Below are 22,591 nucleotides of genomic sequence, written 5' to 3'. Positions count from 1 at the left end.
CAGCATAAGTGAAAGCTGGGACATGTTCATACTTAACATTTTGTTCCTTTTATGGCCGTTTCTGTGTTTTATAGGCTGCAGTATGGCATTTCTTCAGTTTAGTGTATACATTAACTATTATCATGCATGAAGTTGAACTGTATGAATGTATGAATGCAGACTAGTTGATGATTAATTATTAATTAAGACCTAGTTAATTTTCCAAGTTCACAACTTTCATAAATTTCAATTGTGGATGAAGGATGGACTTTAAATGAAAGTATGTTATTAATTTAAATTCAATTCAGTTTTATTTGTATAGTGCTTTTAACAATGGACATTGTCCCAAAGCAGCTTTACAGAAATATATAATTTCAAGATCTGGATTTAAAATGTATGAATTTATCCCTAATGAGCAAGGCAGAGGGGACGGTGGCAAGGAAAAAGTCCCTGAGACAATATGAGGAAGAAACATTGAGAGGAACCTGACTCAAAAGCAGGGGTTGGGAACCTATGGCTTGCGAGCCATATATCGCTCTTTCGGTGATTGTATATGGCTCAACGGCCGGGCAAAAAATAAATAAAAGAATCACGAATCAGGGTTGGGGATTCGATTCCTGCCGTGGCCCTGTGTGTGTGGTATTTGCATGATTTCCCTGTGCTGCAGGGGTTTCCTCCAGGTTCTCCGGTTTCCTCTCCCAGTCCAAAGACATGCATGGTAGATTAATTGGCATGTCCAAAGTCCGTAGTGTATGAATGAGTGTGTGAATGTGTATGTGATTGTGCCCTGCGATGGATTGGCACCCCACCCTGGGATGGGCATCAGGTTCCCCGTAACCCTGAAGGATAAACGGTATAGAAAATGGACGGATGGCTACATAATTCACAATCGATGCCTGTTTGTCATGTATACATAAACCAATTGCAATGTGGTACAAGCTCAAATTTCATTGGACAATGTGAAGCAGAGCGGTAATTTCCCGATCTAATTCATAAATGGGTTGAAAACTCCATAGCCAGTCTGTTTTCAGTTTTTTAACAAAGGCGAAATTGCTAAAAGAACAAAAGACGTTCGTATCATTCTTCCCAGTCCGAACTGACAGAAGAATTTTCATATTTGGAAGTTGCATTAATGATAAGTAGTGTTCCGTTTACTCTGACTTACAAATGGCATCTTTTATTGATTTACCATTTGATGAAAGGATCATAGTTGGTTAAAGAAGTCCAAGTGCCACCTACAGGCCCATTATATCAAGTACAGGCTTTTAAGTTGAGAACACGCAAAATGTGAAATGACATTCGTTACATTACCACTTTTTTTTTTTAAATTATATTTTGTATACTACATCGTCAAATAGTGCAAATTCATTACAATTAAATGTGGTTTGGTGTTTAAAGTTAAAAGTTTAATAGAGCCCTGGGAAAATGAGTCCTGATTACATAAAACCTTTGGAAAAGTTTACTTGATGTGTGTTAACAGAATATTGATTTGGGGAACATTTTTTATTGCAAGAAAAGAAAAAAGTACTCCACTGAAATACAATAACATAGAAGAAAAAGGGGGGAGGGGGGAGAAATAGCACCTCAATCAGTAAGAAAAATAATTATAATTATCATAATTCTTCAGAGATTTTACAATAAGAGAAATCTCAGCAAGAAAGACATCAAATCTAGGCAAACTGTTGAGAAATTTGTTTTTGTGAATAAAAAAATGTACAATGCAACATAAAGAAATTAACACCAAGATCAATAGCATGGCCACTGCCAGAAAAATAATGAAATATATCTTTCAATGAAAATTAGAAATCATATTTTATAAAAGAAGATAAATAACAGCTCAAGTCCTCCCAAATATATTTTAACTTGATTGCTAGGGTAGAATAAAAAATGAAGCAAAGTTTCATCCCATCTGAGGAACATAAGACTGACCTCCATGGGCCATATGACGTCACTGTCCACCACGATGAGCGGTTAATGAGGTGAAAGTTCAAACAAAGATTTATTTCTAAAATGTTGAAGGAAGGATATTATCTAAAACATAATTCGCTTATAGAAATATAAAAAATATATTTATATTAACTGAATAATGATTTAAATCAATTATGCTAATAGTTTAGGTTGCTCAGACATTCACGCATGCGCAGAAAAATGTTTTGTTTTGTTTTGTTTGTTTGTTTTTCCACAAACGAAAATATATTTGTCTCGTCTGCAGTCAGTTATAAAGCCTGACTAACAAAGCAGTGCAAAGCGTACAGTTTTTAACTGGCATAAAGTTGGTTTGATGTTGGATGTTCGATATTCGATATTCGCAGATATGTGGAAATTAAGGGACCGTCTCTAAAGTTACATACGACATTGTTAAACACGTTTCTAACTTCAATAGCATTTGAAGGGAATGACTTACAGTCATATAACCCACTGTAAAGTGTTCATCTAGGTGTCAGCTATAATGCACACCTCTTAGATTTTTGATATTTATTCAAATAAGCTATTAAATCACATGTAAATTAGATATGAATTTCACTACCGAATGGGCCCATTCACAAAATATACCATTATTTAAAGCTCAATAGCATTTGAAGGGAATGATGTACAGTCACACAACCAACTGTAAAGTGTTTAACTAGGTGTCAGGTATGACGCACAACTTTTAGATTTTTGATATTTAACCCTAAACCGCATGAACTAAAAAAAAACCTTCACGAATGCATAAAGGGGGTCAAAATGACCCGTACTGGACTGAATGATTTTCTTCAAAAAAAATACAGTGGCAAGAAAAAGTATGTGAACCTTTTGGAATTTCATGGTTTTCTGCATGAATTTGTCATAAAATGTGATCTGATCTTCATCTAAGTCAAGGGTATTGACAAATATAATGTGTCTAAAATAACAACACAAAAAAAAAAATTCTGATCATTCATGTCTCATAGTGCTTCTTCTTCCAGTGACCAGTATGAGGAAGTGTGAGAGCAATGACACCTAATTTAACACACATACTCCCCATTCACACCTGAGACCTTGTACCACTAACAAGTCACATGACACCGGGGAGAGAAAAATGGCTAATTGGGCCCAATTTGGACATTTTCACTTAGGGGTGTACTCACTTTTGCTGCCAGCGGTTTAGACATTAATGGCTGTGTGTTGAGTTATTTTGAGGGGACAGCAAATTTACACTGTTACACAAGCTGTACACTCACTACTTTACATTGTAGCAAAGTGTCATTTCTTCAGTGTTGTCACATGAAAAGATATAATCAAATATTTACAAAAATGTGAGGGGTGTACTCACTTTTGTGAGATATATATATATATATATATGTCATACATATTCATACATGTATCGTCATAGCTGACACCTAGATGAACACTTTACAGTGGGTTATATGACTGTAAGTCATTCCCTTCAAATGCTATTGAAGTTAGAAACGTGTTTAACAATGTCGTATGTACCTTTAGAGACGGTCCCTTAATTTCCGCATATCTGCGAATATCGAACGTCAGTCCGACTTTATTCCAGTAACATTTTAGGATCCTTTAACCGAAGTGTTTAAATGTTTACACAAACGACGTCATCGAAACAAACTGAATCTGAAGTGACTCTTCATAACTCTTCACAGCCCCTACATAAGTGCACTACATAGGGTGTAAATGAACGGTTTTACAGCTTGATGTAGTGCACTTTGTGCTCAGTAGGAAGAGGTTTGGGATTCACCCACTCAACAGAGAACATGGCGGCGCTGCTGCAACATGGAAGCCGCTACAGTAAACACATCAACGGCGGGCGTCTTTGGTCTTTGTCGCCTCGTAACATTCATTTACACTGTGGAAGGAATAAAACACTTTCCGCTACGAGTTTAGGGAATATCCCGGTATGCAGTAAGTGTGCTGGATGGCGGATTATCGTGCAGCCCAGGCGGGGTGTGAAGTCTCAGTTCATTCAGGTCAGTTAAGTAACATCAGCCTGAGAGTTTACAGTAGTAAAGTGAGTTGATGAAATTCAGGACCGATCATGACATGGTCATCATGTCCGATTCGCCATCTTATTAGTTATGTAATGAAAATCGTGGGAACCAGATCATGAGGTCATGTCCACGACCTAATGACGCCAAAGAAAGAGATCACGGCCACAGCTTGGTACCATAAAGCATAGTGACTCCAATATATGAGCATCCACCAAGGAAATAAAAAGAAATCAATTCTCTCTTCATTGTTGTAGAAAAGCTTCTCCTCTATGTAGGTCTTCATGCCTTGTGTAATTTCCTTTCTGCTTGGACAACACAGTGATCACGCTTTATCATCACAGTGGCCACGACTTACAGTTCCCTCTGAAAGTATTGGAACAGCAAGACCAATTCTATTGTTTTTGCTATACATTGGAGACATTTGGGTTCCAGATCAAAAGATGAATACAAGACGATAGATCAGAATTTCAGCTTTCATTTCCTCGTATTTACACCTAGATGGGTTAAACAACTTCGAACATTGAACCTTTTGGGGGTTTTTTTAACCCACCCTATTGGAACATGTGACGGATAGGTGCTTCATGCCGTTCAAACCGATTGTTTAAAGAATGAATACTTCTGAATGTCTACTCTTGGTTTGAGCACTTTGTTTCGCTTGTGAAGACTGACTGCATTTGTTGTTAAAAAGGATAAACCAGCATGAAGACCAGAGAGCTGTCTATGGGAGAAACGCAAGCCATTTTGAAACGAGAAAAGAGGGAAAATTAATCGGAGCCTTTGCAGAAGAATTGTGCATGGCCAATACAACAATTTGGAATGTCCTGAAGAAGAAAGAAACCATTGGTGCACTCATATGCAGATGTCAGACAGGTCGGCCAAAGAAAACAACAGTATTTGATGATGGAAACATTGTGAGAGCTGTGAAGAAAAACCCAAAAACAACGGTTCGTGAAAAATCACCAACAACCTCCACAGGGCAATGGAGAAGGTACCATGAAGACGACTTCATGTGCAGAAATATAGAGGCCATACCACATGATGCAAACCATTCATCAGCAGTAAGAATCTAGAAAGCCAGATTGGAATGTGCAAAGAAGTACAGAGACGAGCCACAAAAGTTCTGGAACCAAGATTAACCTCTACCAAAGTGTGGAGAAAGAAAGTATCTGCTCATGATCCAAAACTGAGAAGCTCATCAGTCCAACATGCTGGAGGTAGTGTCATGGCTTGGGCTTGCATGGCTAATTGGGAGGAATTTCATCATGCAGCAATACAATGACCCAAAAAGCCCTGAAAACACAACAAAGGACTTCATCGGTGGGGAACATGGAAAGTTTTAGATTAACCAAACATCAGACCTTAACCCAACTGTGCAGCATTTCACCTCTTGAAGAGGAGACTGAAGGGAGAACAACAATGGAAGGAAGCTGCTGTACAAACCTAGAAAAGCATCATAAAAGAAAAATGTTTGGTGATGTCAGTGGGTCACCAGCTCGATGCAGTTATTGCAAGCAAAGGATATACAACCAAGAATTAAGTGTTCTTTACTTTTATTTACTTTAAGGCTATCTGTTCCTATACTTTTACTCACCAAAAAAATTGGTTGGTCTGTCACCAAAGGTGTCATGTTTTAAGTTGTTTAACACATCCAGATTTGAATATCAGGAAATGAAAGCTGAGATTCTGATCTATTATCTCATATTCATCTTTTGATCTCAAACCTAAATGTCTTCATGTGTTACTATGTTGTAGCCACACATTTGATTTTTTATTAAGGGATATTACCAGTAGGGCGCTGTATAAGTATTAAGTAGATGACGTCTTTTTTATTTAATTTAATAAATTTATTTATTTTTTACAGCAAATCCTGAACAGACCCCTGAGTCCAACATTTCTAGGGCTGAGTAAATTGATCTACAGAAACAGTTTGCTAACTGATCCAGTGGGATTGTGGAGGAGTCTTGGTAAGTAATAAATGAAACAGTAATGTTGCATGTGTGCACTTCTTGCATTGATCAGTGGTCAGTTGTTTCTTGCTGTAATTCACCCATTAAACCTAATACATTTGATGACTAGATGAGGCACTATAATGTGCAGTGCACAAGGACTGAGTAAACTGCATGAAGAAACTGAAAAACAAACCTGTTGTAGGTTTATATAATCAACCGCGGGGTGTTGTCCAAGTGGAGTTACAGTTACCACCTCAAGGTTGATTAGTTTCCAATAACAGCACATCCCTACGTGTTTTATTCTTCTTATACCACAGCAGTTTTGTCAATGCTAACACTTGTAATTTATTAAGCAATGGCGCACCATACATTTTTTCTATTTAGTTCCGTTTAATGTTGTAAAACAAGTTAGTTTTCACTGTTTTGACTACAGTTTTTCACTATTAACAGTCGATCTCTTACCATCCTCTGTTTCTTTCTCTTTTTAAGATAATAAGACAAAATGTAACTTAAAAAAACCAAACCCTAGCTTGCTATGTTACCATGAAACCTCAAAGTGAAAAGCCCTTTGTTCTGACCACTTTCCCATGTCAGAAAACTTTCAACTTTAGCAGCTTTACCAGTTGTATATCTTTACACATTTCTATTAGGTTTCATTTGTATGTAACTTAACACAGTGAGAACAAAGGTATTGTAAAAATTGCCTTGTAATCTCTCTAACTCAACCCCTAGATAGGGAACCACATGAGACTTGAGGATGGTGATGTACGCATTCAGTTTCTCCATTTTTCAAAGCTGGGTGTTTTGCTGATAGCAGATACTGATCTGATCGTGACGTCCAGCAAGCCTCTGGAGCTATGTTATGCGAAACGTCAGATGAGTTTGAGTCCTGTTTTCACGTGCATGATCGGTGTCAGTCAGTGTCACCTGTTTCATGCCAAGTATCGGATTGGTACCTCCTGACATAAAGATCAATATATGAATATTGTGATTATTGTGTTATTACATTTATTCGATCACTGACTATTGATAGATCAATTGTTAAGCTCCTGAAGTAGTGACTCAAAGGTTATGGGTTTAGATCCCAAGGCTGCTACTTTTGGGGGAAAAAAAATATAAAAAAAATATCCCATCCCTAAAATGTTGTATTCTATCTTGCATTATGTAATTATTATAGTTGTTATTATTGTTATGCCTTCCTTTTGTATACTTAGAGTAGAATGTGTTTACTGACTAGATGAATAAGAAATAAGATGGGGAAGCTCACAGACAGACATAAAAAAGCCGAGTGGTTGAAGTGCTCACGAAATGACTTATTTAAGATTCACCACACTGTCTCAAATCTGTTTATGTTTATGAGGAGGAACATAATCCTTCTAGAGAGCATTAAACAGTAGTACACTCTCTCTCATGCTAAGATGAGTCATCAGTATTTTCCAACCAAGTCACAAAATATTTATATATACTGGAATATTGTTAGGACATGCACACAAAAAGGGGTGAAATGCCCATTGTGAATTCATTGGCTCTTTTGAGTTCATGGCCAAGTTCAAGTTCCAGGAGCTATACTATGGCACCACCTCTGATAATTGATAACTAAAAATACTATATATATGGCGATTTGTTGGTGTTTCTTTATGTAAACGAGTGTCGATTGTGTAGGATTTCTGTAGCTCCATTGCGTACAGCTGCGCGTATGCACATGTTGAATACCAATTTTCTACTGTGTAATGCTTGGATTAGATTCTGTGTCAGTTGTAAAGCAGGAACATGAGAACTCTAATTTAGTTTTACACCAATTTTCAGCAGCGTTTAGAATGCTAGTACCTGTACTACCTGGACCCTTCCTCATCATTCATTCTTCTTCCAATCAGGTGATGTCAATTATTTCAGCACATCCTCTGATAGACAACAGAAGAAAGATGGACCGAACAAGAAATCGCCCAAAGAAGAAGAAGGTATCCTGGATACATTTCTTCTATTCTGTTTGGAACAAGATTTGTTTCATTGCTTCTTAATGTTGCATAATTCTTAATTGTGTGTTTTTATATTTCTTTCAGAGGAAAAGAAGAGGCGCGAGCAGGAGAACCAAATGTACAAGGAGCGCCTGCGCATTCTCTTTATCATCGCTGCTTGCATGAGCCTGCTGAACTTGTTCACCGCCAATGGCGGGAACATCTCCTGGAACGACTTTGTAAATGAGATGTTGGCTAAAGGCGAGGTGGCACGGGTGCAGGTCGTGCCAGAGAGCGAGATCGTGGAGATCGACCTCCTTCCTGGGGCTGTGATTTTTGGCAGGCCTGTACGTATTCTCCTCAGTGTTTGACCTGGCCAAGTCAAAGGTCGATTGATGAATCCGTGTGCTAATTCAAAGCTCAGTTTAACACACCACTGAGTTCTCAAATAAAGCCATACTTATTTTGTAGCTCAGTGCTGTGACATTCTCCAGTCTGATTGGTCAGAAGCTGTTGATTAATGTTCTCTGACAGCAGTTCCAGCTGCATGATCGATTCATATTAGCACACCACGTTGTGTTTTTATTCTTTACTTAGCACACTGACCCTAGAAAACCCAAGCTCCATATCATCCTTCATCATTCTGACATATTCCTCCCCCTTCTCTGTAGCACCAATGTATGGTTGTGTTTTCCAGAGACTCGCCCTGACATACCGCATGCAGGTGGCCAACATTGACAAGTTTGAGGAGAAGCTGCGTGCTGCAGAGGATCAACTCAATATAGACCCCAAGGATAGAATTCCAGTGTCCTACAAGCGCACAGGCTTCTTTGGGAAGTGAGTAGTTCAGCATGAGACTGCAATAATACTGGCTCTTAGCAGGTTTTTAAAAAAATTCTAATTTAATATAAAAGTTCAGAATACTTGCTAACGATCATTTAAAAGATGCATTATATGGCCAAAAGTTTGCGGACACCTGACCATCACACCCATATGTGATTCTTCCCCAAACTTTAATGTAAAGTTGTATAGGATATCTTTATATTTTGTAGCATTACAAGTTCCCTTCTTAGAGGTTCCCTTCCCTTCTTAAAATATAAAGATATCCTATAACTTATCCTATAACTTAGAGGCCCAAACCTGTTGCAGAATAACGATGCCCCTGTGCACAAAGCGAGCTCCATGAAGACATGGTGTGCCAAGGTTGAAGTGGAAGAACTCGAGTGGCCTACACAGAGCCCTGATCCTCTTTGAAACAGTGCCCTATTAATAAAGTTGATCTGTTTGAACAAAACCACAAGCAAAAAAAAAAAAGCTTTTTCAATCATTTATTCAACAGAAATATCAATAGATGTGGTATTCTTCTGTGGAAAAAGTAAGTACACCTTTGGACTCAGAAGCCAGTATCGCCCCCTTTAGCAGAAATAACTTCTTGTAAGCATTTTGCATAATTGTCCACCAGTCTCTGACATCAGCTTGCTGGAATTTTTGATCAGTTGCATAGTGTTTGAGGGTTTTCATGTATGTGCTGCCCGTTTCAAATCCCCCCACAACATTTCAGTGGGATTCAAATCTGGGCTTTGACTAGGCCATTCCATAACCCTCCATTTCTTCTTTTTGAGCCGTTCCTTGGTGGATTTGCTATTGTGCTTAGGATCATTATCCTGTTGAAAGGTCCACTTTTGGTTCAACTTTGGGACAGGTGGCCTCACATTATTTTCAATCACTCTTTGATATGATGCAGAATTCATAGTTGAATCAGTGAATGCAGGCTCTCCGGTCCCTGAAGCAGTGAAGCAACCCCAAACCATAACATTTCCACCAACATGTTTCACAGTTGGTATGAAGTGCTTCTCCTGAAAAGCTGTCTTTGGTCTGCGCCAAACATGTCTGCTGTTACTGTGGCCAAACAACTCTATCTTTGATTCGTCTGTCCAGAACACATTATTCCAAAAGGCCTGGTCTTTGTCTATATGCTTATTGGCGAACTGTAGTCTGGCAAAGGCTTTTTCCTGGTACGCCTCCCATGCAGCTCAAATTTGTACAATCTCTCTCCGATTGTAGAAGCACGCACTTTGACAGCAACAGTTGCAAGACTTACTAGCAGATCCTGTGATGACATTTTGGGGTTCTTGGAGACTTCTTTTTGTATCGGACGTTCTGCTATTGGGCTGAATTTGCTGGGACGGTCAGTCCTGGACAACTTGCCAGTCGTTTGAAATCTGCATCATGTGTAGATTATTTTCCTTACAGTGGAATAATGTATTTAAAGTAATTTGGAGATCTTTTTAAATCCCTTGCCAGACTCATAGACTCTCCACAACCTTCTTTTTCCAAAGGCCTTACAGAACTCTTTAGATCTTGTCATGATGACCCCATACACCTCAGTAACAAAGGGAACACCAGACACTCGATATGAGAGGTTTAAATAAGACAATAAATGTAAGGGGTGTACTTACTTTTTCCATGTGACTTTTTATTTTTGTTTGTTGTTAATTTGAAATGTTAAAATTACTACAAATTGTCAATTTTATATCATTTGATAGTGTATCAACTTTATTAATAGGCACTGTTTCAAAGAGAATCAAATGTTTGCTTGTCCAGATATGTCAAAAAAGCCAACAATTTCCATAAGGTGTACTTATTTTTTCACATGACTGTGTATACAATAAAATTTGCTGTAGTCTAATAGTGATTTTTTGTTTTTACAGTAAAGAGGAAGAGTATACACACTTGGGTGAACTGTAGTAACCGAATGATTGTGCTTTTTAAGAGACTTTCTTAACACACTTTAAATCTGCATCCCGGTAGCATAATTGCTGCCTCTTCAATTCCTCGATCCTACGTTCAGCTTGTAACTCGGAGTTTGATCAAAGCCTGCCACCGTTTAAGGATATATTTTTTTTAAATATGTGAGGAAATAGGAGGCTTCTAGATCAAGTATTCACAATTACTTCTGACAGAAGTTTTTTTTTTTGCTGCTACATCCTAATGCTAACAGTGTATATTTGCTCTTCACTGCTGCAGCGCCCTCTACGCTCTGGGCATGGCTGCTGTCGGCGTTGGAATCCTGTGGTACATCTTCCGTCTGGCAGGGATGGGTGCAAGAGAGGGTGGATTCAGTGCTTTTGTAAGTTATGACTCTTTTAATACATTCCTTTTAAGGCAGCAGTTTATCCAAATATCAAAAGTATGTGACCGTATGCAACTTCTCCCACATATACTCAATCAGTCAAGATATGTGTGGTGTTTAGGTTTGCTTGTTTCCTTTTGTACTGTAATTCTATTAAATAAAGACGACATGATCATACAGCTTGCACACAAAACTTTAAAATAAAAAAAAGAAGCATCTGTATTACAAAATTAAATATGCAAATCGGATTTGAACTGTATATGAATTCTAACATCTAACCTGTATTTCACCTTCAAACTTCCTCCCTCAGTGTGATGCTACTGCTGTTTTCAGATTTGATAAAATTCTTTTGTCCATTTTTGTAGAGAACGGTGTGTCATACATAGTCCGAAACCATATAAGCAAGTCTATTTGGGATTACTTAATAATATGAAGTGAAGTGGTTGTGTAATCTAAATTTACATCCGGATTTTTGTAAAGCTGCTTTGTGGCAAAATCTATTGTTAAAGGTGCTGTACAAATAAAATATAATCAGTGAGCCCATCAGAGGCAAACAACTAAAGAAGCCAGCTTCAGACGACAAGCCGTTTTGGCTCCTTGACTGTATATGGAGTAAGTTTCCTTTTCTTTTCTTTTTGGTTTATTTGTTTAGTGATTGATTGATTGATTGTACCTAGAATCAGTTAAAAATGGCAAAGTTCACCATCGTTGACGGAAAGTCTGGGAAAGGTGTGAGCTTCAAAGATGTAGCCGGGATGCATGAGGCCAAGATGGAGGTGAAGGAGTTTGTGGACTATCTGAAGGTATAAACACATTAATGTATTTTTTGTACAAGGTGTCCTAAAAGCCTACACACATAGGGGACTGTGTACGCCAGCACTACATCTGTTCTGCCTTCCTCGGTGGATATCCGTGGACGTCCACTTCTCCATTGGTCCGCAACACTTCCAGTCTTTTTGAATTTGTTAAAAAGTTTAGCAGGAATGTCATGTGTGTGTGATGTGCTTTCAACGTTTCATGTTAAAGTCCATCACAACCTTGCGACAGCTTCCCGATCCAGCCATGAGAATGATTTCAGTACATTTACCTTACATTTATTCATTCAGCGGACGCTTTTATCCAAAGCGACTTACAAATGAGAAAACACGAGCCGAGCGATATCAGGCAGAGAACAATACAAGTAGTGCTACCGTACAAGATCCATTAGTTGAGTTCCAGAAGAAGCAAAGTACACAGAGTAGAGGTGTAAGTGGCAGAGTAAGTTTTTTTTATTTAAAAAATAATAATAAAATGTATGGGTTGATTAGGTGTTCACGGAAGAGGTGGGTCTTTAGCTGTTTTTTGAAGATGGTGAGAGATTCTGTGGTCCGGATTGAGGTTGGGAGTTCATTCCACCACTGAGGAACAGTTAGTGTGAAGGTTCTTGAAAGGGACCTTGAGCCACGCTGAGTAGGTACTCTTAAGCGTCGGTCGTTGATTGATCGCAGATTGCGTGAGGGAACGTAAGCCTTCAGGAGAGAGTTGAGGTAGGAGGGTGCTGTTCCAGACAAGGTCTTGTACGTGAGCATCAAGGCCTTGAAATATGTTCTTCTTTTGTCAATGGCATTCTTAAAGGCTATCTGAATATGAATAAATAAAAAAATATATAAACTAAGTACGAAAAATTTTGGAAGACATTTTGCGGAAAAGTGTTCATTTCCCCTGTGTATAGAGACTTTTGGGACACCTTGTAGTATTGGACATAAAAAACATGAAAATATCAATCCCAAAAAGAAGCTAGAGAACTGGAAATGATGGAGTATTTGTATTTGCAGAATCCAGACAGATACTTAACCCTAGGAGCGAAGGTACCCAAAGGCGCGTTGCTGCTCGGGCCACCAGGCTGTGGCAAAACTCTACTGGCTAAGGCAGTCGCTACTGAAGCCCAGGTGCCCTTCCTTGCCATGGCTGGCTCGGAGTTTGTGGAAGTGATTGGAGGTGAGACTTCAGCTTGGTGTTTGGCCTTCCTTCACTATGTCTCAGAAGTCAGGTTTGATGTAAGCTTTATTTGACAGATCAAAGCATATGGAACAGAAATAGTCTTATTTTCCCCCAGATTGACACAGTGCTATGAGATCTCATATAAGCTCCTCTTATTGATTTAAAAAAAAAAAAAACCCCAGCTGTGATAGAATTGGTCCTGTTCACAGTAAAGCACCTTCTCTGTAGCGAGAATTAAAAGTTTCGAGGATAAAAACCCTGACCCCGTTCCTACAGCAGAACCGTGCTGATGCAGAGCAAAGGATTATGAAACATTGAAGTGTTTGTGTTGGATTTTATTCTGCATTCGCTAAATAACGCAGTACTGCTCTGTGCTCTATGATGTGTATTTTTAGCCCTGTAGTCACTGTTGAACATTTTTATATTGACTCAGCATGCAGAAATACCTTGATGAAAGTGTTTGTGGCCGTGTGTGTGCGTAAAGCCGATTGATTCGATCTGTTTTAGGCCTTGGTGCTGCGAGGGTGAGGAGTTTGTTTAAAGAGGCGAGAACGCGGGCACCCTGCATTGTCTACATCGACGAGATCGATGCTGTGGGTAAAAAACGGTCCACTAACATGTCCGGCTTCAGCAACACAGAGGAGGAGCAGACCCTCAACCAGCTACTTGTGGAAATGGATGGTATGAAGGAGATGCCGGATGCTAGAAATTATAGATTTGTATCATTTTGTATAGATTGCTATTGGATGTGGATTTTTCATTTGGTCCAACCCTCATTGGGATTTTATTTTTTTATTTATTTATTTGGGTAGGAGCTAAAATTCTGATATTGGCTAATATGGATGGATAATTTTGAGGTCATATTTGAGGAGACACCAGTATTATTGGTTAAATGTGGGCTCATTGATCCGATCATTGCTCTCGCAAGGCTGAATTCTCCAGAAGCTAATATAATATACGCTGTTTCAGGTGTAGTTGTCCAGTTGTTGGAATATTACAAGGTCAGATGACTTTCTGCTTGTAATTATTGATTTCTTTTAAATGTTGTTTAAAAAAAAAAAAAAAAAACATTACGAAGGTATTATCTGTGGTTTGTCTGTGTACTTTTCAATGATTACTGAAAACCTTAACATCAACCAATTTTATCAAGCAACCAGTGGATCAGTCCCTAGTTTTCACACTGTTTCTGTCTTTCTTACAGGAATGGGTACCACCGATCATGTCATTGTCTTGGCGTCCACCAATCGAGCAGACATTTTGGACAATGCACTGATGAGACCAGGCCGTCTGGACAGACACATTTTTATTGACCTCCCCACTGTCCAGGTACTGTATGTGAGATGGTAAGATTATATGAGCTTTTTGGAGACATGGAATAATCTCTGATGGTTCTGATGATTCTAGGAGAGAAAGGAGATCTTTGAGCAGCACTTGAAGATCTTGAAGCTTTCCCATCCTGCAGTTTTCTACTCCTTGCGTCTGGCTGAGCTCACACCTGGCTTCAGTGGTGGGTTTCGTGGTTATAGTAACTATAATTATAGTCATCCCAAATTTTCTGGACAGAAGGCTGGTGATGAAGCTTTTTAGATGAGTTAACAGTACAATACACAGACAGACATCTGTATTTCTAACTATGTCTTTTGGATGAGACGTTAAACCGAGGCCCTGACTCTGTGGTCATTAAAAATCCCAGGACACTTCTCGTAAAGATTAGGCGTATAACCCCGGTGTCCTGGTGAAATTCCCCCATTGGCCCTTCTCTATCATGGCCCCTTAATAATCTCCATCCCTGAATTGGCTACATCACTCTCTCCTCTCCAATTATAGCTGGTGTGTGGTGGGCGTTCTGGCACACTATGGCTGCCGTCACATCATCCAGGTGGATGATACACACTGATAGTGGTTGGGGAGCCCCCCCCCCCCCCCCCCCCCCAATTCAATGTAATGCTTTGAGTGCCTGAAAAAGTGTTATATATATCTAAGGAATTATTGCTATTGTTACTATGATTGTTTTTGTTATTATTATTATTATAATTATTATTATCATTATAACTACAAGACAAGATGTTATTTAGACATGATTTTCCTCTCCTGGAGCATTTGCTCGGTTTTTCAGAAACCTAATTATAATCAGGCTCCTTTTGCATGTTTGTATCTTTCTTTTCCCAGGTGCTGACATTGCAAACATTTGTAATGAAGCTGCTCTTCATGCAGCCCGCGAAGGCTACAAGTCCATTGATACCTTTAATTTTGAATACGCTGTTGAGAGAGTTATTGCAGGTAGTACAGCATCCTCTTACTCACTGTTCTCTGTAGACCGCAGACATGCTCATAACATGCTCACCTTGATTCTGGTTGTGATTTGTGTAATGGGCAGGCAGTGTGAAGAAGAGCAAGATCTTGTCCAAAGAGGAGCAGAGGGTAGTGGCCTTCCACGAGTCGGGCCATGCTCTTGTCGGCTGGCTGCTGGAACATACAGAAGCCGTCATGAAGGTACAGAATACAGTAAATATAAAGTTGTTTTAATAACACGGTGCATAATTGTTAATGCTCTGTATTTGACTGGATTTGGCTTGCTTGGTAGGTCATGTACAGTGCTTATGGAGGTATTTGTGTTCTCTGTGTGGGGGTTATTGCCCCTGGTAGGTGTCAATAGCTCCCAGGACCAATGCGGCTCTAGGCTTCACCCAGATCCTGCCGAAGGACAACTTCCTGTTCACCACAGAGCAGCTGTTTGAGAGAATGTGCATGGCTCTAGGTGGAAGAGCCTCTGAAGCCATTACATTCAACAGAGTAACCACAGGTATGGTTCATCCACATGCTCACAGATGTGTGTTTAAATACACAAACTGTAAAGTTTCCCAATGAAGGAGGCGTGGCTTCTGTGCCTATCAGCCCCAATGAAGGACATGTTGCCTTTGTGCCTGTCAGTCCCAGAGAAGGCGGCATGGCTTCCCACTATTTAAAGTTAATATTACTTGCATTGTGTTGTATTGTGCTTATAATGTGTCGCATCAAAATGTTGGAGCTCAGAACCCCTAAAATATACACAACACAGGAAATGACATCTGGGAAACACTGCATGAAGCTAATTTTATTAAAAATTAAGCTCCCTGTACCCAGGTGCTCAGGATGATCTGCGGAAGGTGACGCGTGTTGCCTATGCCATGGTGAAGCAGTATGGCATGGTGCCCAGCATGGGTCAGGTGTCCTTCCCCGATACCGAGGAACAGGCTGGTATCGGGCGCAGGCCCTTCAGCCAGGGTCTCCAGCACCAGATGGACCATGTGAGTGAACACACGCGTGCACACACACACACACACACACACACACACACCAGTCTATGATTTCATTTACGGGTCAGTAACTGAATGATATGATGAATGATGGATTGTGATTGCGTTGTTTTACAGGAAGCTAAGATGCTAATTGCACGTGCATATAGACACACTGAGAAACTGCTCCTGGATAACAGGGATAAACTTGTACTGGTGAGTCACGTTCAGAGAAATATCACAGTCTGTATTTATCTTGCACTGAATCTTTATCTAATTAATACAGTTGTAAGTAATGCTTACACATGGGTACATTCAAAAGCCAAGACTACAGTTTCCTAAAATGTTTTTCGCATGTGTATGATAAAATATCATGACATCATAAACAGAAAAATATGGCAGAGTAACTCTGATCGTGCCAAGCTTCACTGGCAGAACTCATGAATGATTAATAAGCTGCTCCTCACTGCATGACAAGACATAGTTGAATAGTAAAGCTCATTTTAAACTTTAACTCTTTATTATTTTTTTTTTTTTTATTATAATTTTTGTTATCCACAGTAGTGGCTATTGGCTCTTATACCACAGCACTGTTGAATTCTCGATTCTGATTGGCCGACAGACGTTCTGAGGTGTGCAGTTATTTCTCAGTAAATGTACAGCTAAAGTAGTTCCAGTGTGCTCTTGACCGTATTATGGTTCCGTATCATGTCGCCGAATTAACTGAAATAACGGCAACGTTAGCCTACTGTCCACCCCAGCACACAGATCTAACAACAGACAAAATGACAGACAATTTAGATTTTTCAGAAATAAGTAAGAAATAATTGACGACGGGCCGTTGAATGATTAGAGAAATAATGTGCAACTGAGGGGGTAATGAGGCAAAGCGGAGACTTCAGCCATTGATATGCACTTACGAGAGAGAGGGAGAGAGAGAGGGAGAGAGAGAAGGTGGTGAACAAGTAGGCGTATCAATATTTATTTATTTATTCATTCTATTTTTATATTATCAGCATGAAACGGGGGGAAAAAACCTGTGAACTCTGTCGCCCTGCTCAACAGCAGCTAAACACAGTCACGATACTCTACACACTGAAACCCAACACAGAAATCCTTACTAATCTTATAACAGCCTTGCGCTGATAAAATATTGCACGTGTTCATACTGATTTGAAAATGTCCTATAAGTCGGTTTCCATTCTGTTGGAGAAATGGAACACCAGTGTACTGCGAGAAAGGGTTCAACTAGATGTGACGTGTCCACTGTTTCTGCATGTTGCGATGCCATGCTGTGCGGAGCAGTGTAGCTTTATAAAGCAAACTAAAAGGGAAAAGTGATCTTGCCATTTCCGTGAGCAGCATGGCACTAGAACCATTTGCAAAATACGCCAACACAAGGTTCGTGACTCGTGTGTACCAACAAAAGCATTGTGGTAGCTCTGCTGTGTCATTCTTCTAGACTTTTATAGCACTAGCATGCCACGAGTTGTGTACATTGAGATGGGAGGGAGATGCTGTTGCCAGTCATTGTGAGATCTGACACGTCCACACAGTTCAGATCCGACAGAAAACGGACCTTTTTGCAGCTTTTATTTGTAATTAAATTGTAGCTGGGGATCCTTTTTCCTTGAGTCTACCATTGGTAAATTCTTATTAACTAACTGATCTTTTGAATCACAATTTAAAAAAAATATTTTCCAGCCCATTTGACAGCCATCATCTTCAGTGATGTGGAAAAATACAAATGATTTAGATCCAGTAATTTTCTCTGACTAGTCGTGCACACTATTGCAACTTTAGTTCCTATATGCACTTGCTTCCTATGAATTGCTTTTTTTAACAGAGCTGAGCTGAAGAGAAAAATAAAATTGTAACTCCAAATAAAATTCCAGATTTGTTTCCAGCACAGACAAAGCATGACAATAGCTGGAAGTCTGGAAAGATTCACTGTTGGGTATTAAACAAAAGATGTTCACTGATGTTTATACAGTAGTCTGATATTTGACTGATGAATGTTGTGGACAGACAGACACACTGCGTTTTTGTTTCAGTTGGCCAATGCACTGCTTGAGCGAGAGGTGGTGAACTACGATGACATAGAGGCTCTACTCGGTCCCCCTCCTCACGGGCCCAAAAAGATGATCGCCCCTCAGAGCTGGATCGAAGCTGAGAAGGATAAGCAGGACACGGGAGAGGAGGAGCCTCCCATACCCCCCAGAGATCAGAGGAAGGATGATGAAGAGGAGATTGAGAACCTGGTGCCAGCCTGATCCTCAGAGTATATATATCAAAAAGGGCATAAAAAGAGAGTGCATGGGAATTGCAGGGAACTGTGGGTAATGTGTGCTTCATGGCATAAAAGGGAAGACTGATATTCTGAGGGTCAGTGTGATGTGTAGGAGAAAGCTACACAAGGTTGGTCAGTTTTAGGAAGGTAAATGTGATTGCCTGCAGTGTTTTTAAGCACACTTGCAGTTGTCTGCTTATGCTTAAGTGGATATGGACATCTCTTAAATAATTAAAATGGGCTATGCACTGTTTATTTATTATGACATGGTGTACATAATGAGGCGAAGCTTCTGTGATGAGCCATGCTTACGTGTACTATAAAAACATCGATTTAGAAATAGTCACGGATGAGGTTTAATCTGCAGAACCCCACGTGTTGCATACATCTAAAAGATGCTGTATATTTTTCTTTCAAGTGCATGTTCTATTATATAGATGTTATTTTTGTGTTCAAGAAATCCAACAGCACTGCAATTGTTCCTTTATTATGAACTGAAAGAGTTATTTTACAAAACAGGTCATGACAATAATTTGCCATTTTGTAGGAAATAAATATAAAAAAAAAATTCTTGTTCCAAAACAAGATTCATGTACAAACCGACAATAGAATTAAAAAAGGGAATTATAGCTGTGATTGTGAGTAAAATGTTTTATAAGGCAATAATGAACACTGTCCTGTAAATGATGTTTGATAAGGTGGCAAAAACTGCAAATCTATATACAATCGTATAAAAGTATCACAAAATCCATTAAATACATTACATGTTACAACTACAGTTACGGTGTTCCGTTTGTGTCAGAAAACCATTTTATAGTGCCATCTGTAAAACAGGCTCTCTTTTCAGGGTTTTTTTTTTTTTTTTTTTAACATTTCTACATTATTTTACTTTCTTTTAATCCTGCAGTAAAAAAAAAATCCTGAAAATCTCTGCTTACGTTCACAAGTTCACACACTGCCTCCTCATTCATTGTTGAATCTGACCTTTTTTTTAAAAAAAAAAAATTTTTTACAGTTGTTCTCCCCATGTCCATGTGGGCTTCCTCTGGGTTCTCCGGTTTTCCCCCACCATCCAAAACCATGCTGGACTGGCTACACTAAATTGCCCGTGTGGATGAGTGTGGGTGTGGATGAGTGACGGTGTGGATGAGTGACGGTGTGGATGAGTGTGGGTGTGGATGAGTGTGGGTGTGGATGAGTGACGGTGTGGATGAGTGTGGGTGTGGATGAGTGTGGGTGTGGATGAGTGTGGGTGTGGATGAGTGTGGGTGTGGATGAGTGACGGTGTGGATGAGTGTGGGTGTGGATGAGTGACGGTGTGGATGAGTGTGGGTGTGGATGAGTTCTTACCTCGTGCCCAGTGTTCCCATGACCAGGATAAAGTGGTTACTGAAGTGAATGAATGAATGTGTTAACCCGTGTGACTCTGGAGGAGTTCTAGGAATCATAGAATGAAGTATAAGTTTCTAATTCCAGTCCTGGTAACCTTCGGTTCAGTTCGTGTTTTCTTGTAAGGTTCAAAATGAAATGTACATAATTTATAAGACACTGAAGTGAAGGTTCATAATAAGCATCTGAAGTGTCTGAACCATTACACTATAGTTCTATATTAAAGAAGCAAACTTTTGAAACCACACTGTCTTGGCTGATCCACTACATTTGGAGTAAGGTGGAAATTATATCATCTTATTTTTAGCCAGATTATTCTCATAAAATACTTGATTCAGCCTTCAGCGGCTTCATATGTTGAATCAAGTGTATTGCAGCAGGAAAATATCTACAGTCCCATACACCTAAAAATTGGATGGTCTGCCACCAAAGGTGCCATGTTTTAAGTTGTTTAACACATCTAGATGTAAATATCAGGAAATGAAAGCTGAAATTCTGATCTATCGTCTCATGTTCTTTTGATCTCAAACCCAAATGTCTTCTACGTATAGGGAAAACAATAGAATTGGCCTTGCTGTTCCAATACTTTTGGAGGGGACTGTACATTTGCAGTTACGGCATACCCAGGAATGGAATTGAGAATTATCGAGAATAACTATTCTGAATCTTTAAAGAAAACTGGGTCCTGTCACTTCTCTCTTATTAGTATGCACTGATCGCTGTCTGCCTTTGTTTTGGTGGAAGGCGAGCTGTCATGTCAGTGTGGTGAAATAGCTCACTGATCCATAACGGCACTGCGGGAGAAAAACAGCTCGAACCGTCTCTCACATGACAGCATTGACCTTTTGAAAGAACAAACCAGAGGCCAATTTGAAAAGCTTCTGCGGATTCTCGATCGATGATCCGTACACACACACATCCCATCCTCATCAGAAGTGCCTACATCGCCAACCCCAAATGTATACAATGGGGAATGTTGAAACAGTTTCTCCAGGAGGTTTTGGTAAGAAGATATGAACGTGAGAAGGTAAGAACGTGAGCTCTGAGTACAACTCTGTATGGCTATGGGGTAACTAACGTGGGCTGTACATGTTAGCCAGTTTCTTAAAGCGTGGTCCCCAGTCATTAAGGTAGTCATAATCCTGGTCCTCGTCTGTGCCAGAGGAGGCGAGGGAGCTCAGGCTGCCTGCCAGAGAATCATCTCCTTCGTAGTCATAGATCAGAGCTGTGTCAAATGGAGGCACGTTGGGGTCGTTGTCTGCAACATCCAGGCACTGCAGCGAGGACACAATAAAGAAAGGGAATGCAGTTATCATCATTTAACATGCATGCTAATTTAGTCAGAATAAAAAAAAAAGAAATTAGGATGAATTACAAAAACGTTGCCAGCCAATCAGAAAACCACTACTACAGTAGACAACAGTTTTGGGCAGCATTTGCACACTCCCTCATTAAAGGTTAATCCATTCAGAAGGCATATACTGGCATGTGCAAAATTTTAGAGCAGCATCATTGATATTCTTATAAGTAGTCCCATAATTATGTTTCCTAAACCAGAATTATAAAGGTTTTCATCAAATACAGTGGATTAAAATTGGTCAATTTTTACAATTGTAAGTGAATTATTCTCTTCTTTGTATTCTCGATCAAAAACACATCCTCACAGTAGTACAAACAAGTCAGGATCAAAGATTATGCAAATTGCATACAAATACAAAACTCTGTTAAAGAGGAGTTAGTACCATGACTATTACAAGCTTATTTAAATGCTTGGTGAAGCGGTGGGTGTTTAATCTTCGTTTGAAGTTCAGTCTTGATGCATGTCTTCCTTGTATCTAGAGGTCAAGCTGAGTATTTAGAGGTCAAGCTCGAAGGTTACGCATTTCTAATGATATAATGGGACAAAAAAAAATTCTTGAAGCGATTGTTTACATCAACACAACACGCATGCGTCGTTCTCTCATGAATGTGCATCGGAGATCTATGCAGAAGTGAAGATATTTTGTGGGTAAAGACTTAATTTTAGTTTTATCGCGCACACAAAGCATTTGTATCGTTTAATAAAATTGGGATTAAACCACTGGAGTCACTTGGATGACTTTTACGATGCCTTTATGAACTTTTTGGAGCTTGAAAGCTTTGGTTACTTGGACAGAGGGACAGAAATCTCCCAGGTTTCATTAAAATGTATTAATTTGTGCTCCGAAGATGAATGAAAGTCATGTGTTTGGAACGACATGATGGTGAGTAATTGATGACAGAATTTAAATTTTGTGTGAATCTCTAGAAATATATTTTATAGATATATACAAATATATACAAATGTAGAAATCATCTATCTATCTATCTATCTATCTATCTATCTATCTATCTATATGATTTCTACATTTGTTCCTGAGTACCTTCCTGTAGTCCAAGAAATGCTGTTTGTGCCATTAAGTGCTTATTTACATAAATTTTATTTTGATTTGATATTTTTGTTATCTCTTATTGTCTTTTTCATTTACTTGTGAAGCACTCTGAGATACTTCAAGTACAAAAGGTGCTATTCCTTGTCAGGAACAGCACCCTCCTACCTCAACTCTCTCCTGAAGGCCTACGTTCTCTCTCGCAATCTGCGATCGATTAGCGACCGACGTTTAGCAGTTCCAACTCAGCGTGGCGCTAGGTCCCTTT

At 39.3% G+C, this 22,591-nt stretch overlaps 2 protein-coding genes across 2 annotated transcripts in view; one reads left to right on the top strand and one right to left on the bottom strand.

Moving 5' to 3' along the window:
• The first annotated feature begins 3,679 nt into the window (after nucleotides 1-3,679).
• spg7 (SPG7 matrix AAA peptidase subunit, paraplegin) lies at nucleotides 3,680-19,304 on the top strand. Its single transcript, XM_017459298.3, has 17 exons — nucleotides 3,680-3,923; nucleotides 5,806-5,908; nucleotides 7,768-7,851; nucleotides 7,954-8,195; nucleotides 8,546-8,685; nucleotides 10,876-10,978; nucleotides 11,659-11,784; nucleotides 12,796-12,958; nucleotides 13,469-13,642; nucleotides 14,163-14,287; nucleotides 14,366-14,468; nucleotides 15,131-15,241; nucleotides 15,339-15,454; nucleotides 15,608-15,764; nucleotides 16,085-16,248; nucleotides 16,375-16,452; nucleotides 18,291-19,304. The coding sequence occupies exons 1-17, from the start codon at nucleotides 3,711-3,713 to the stop codon at nucleotides 18,507-18,509; spliced, it is 2,421 nt and encodes an 806-aa protein (XP_017314787.1). The 5' UTR covers nucleotides 3,680-3,710; the 3' UTR covers nucleotides 18,510-19,304.
• The window catches only part of cdh15 (cadherin 15, type 1, M-cadherin (myotubule)), a 26,157-nt gene continuing 22,563 nt past the window's right edge, over nucleotides 18,998-22,591 (bottom strand). The window contains exon 14 of the mRNA XM_017459299.3: nucleotides 18,998-21,189. Within this exon, the coding sequence (XP_017314788.1) occupies nucleotides 20,989-21,189 (201 nt within the window). The 3' untranslated portion in view covers nucleotides 18,998-20,988. The remainder of the gene's footprint in view (nucleotides 21,190-22,591) is intronic.

The sequence above is a fragment of the Ictalurus punctatus genome, chromosome 27, assembly GCF_001660625.3.
Source record: "Ictalurus punctatus breed USDA103 chromosome 27, Coco_2.0, whole genome shotgun sequence".
In the NCBI taxonomy this organism is placed as follows: Eukaryota; Metazoa; Chordata; class Actinopteri; order Siluriformes; family Ictaluridae; genus Ictalurus; species Ictalurus punctatus.
The sequence above is the reverse complement of the archived record's forward strand: the minus strand, read 5'-3'. Positions and strand labels throughout refer to the sequence as shown.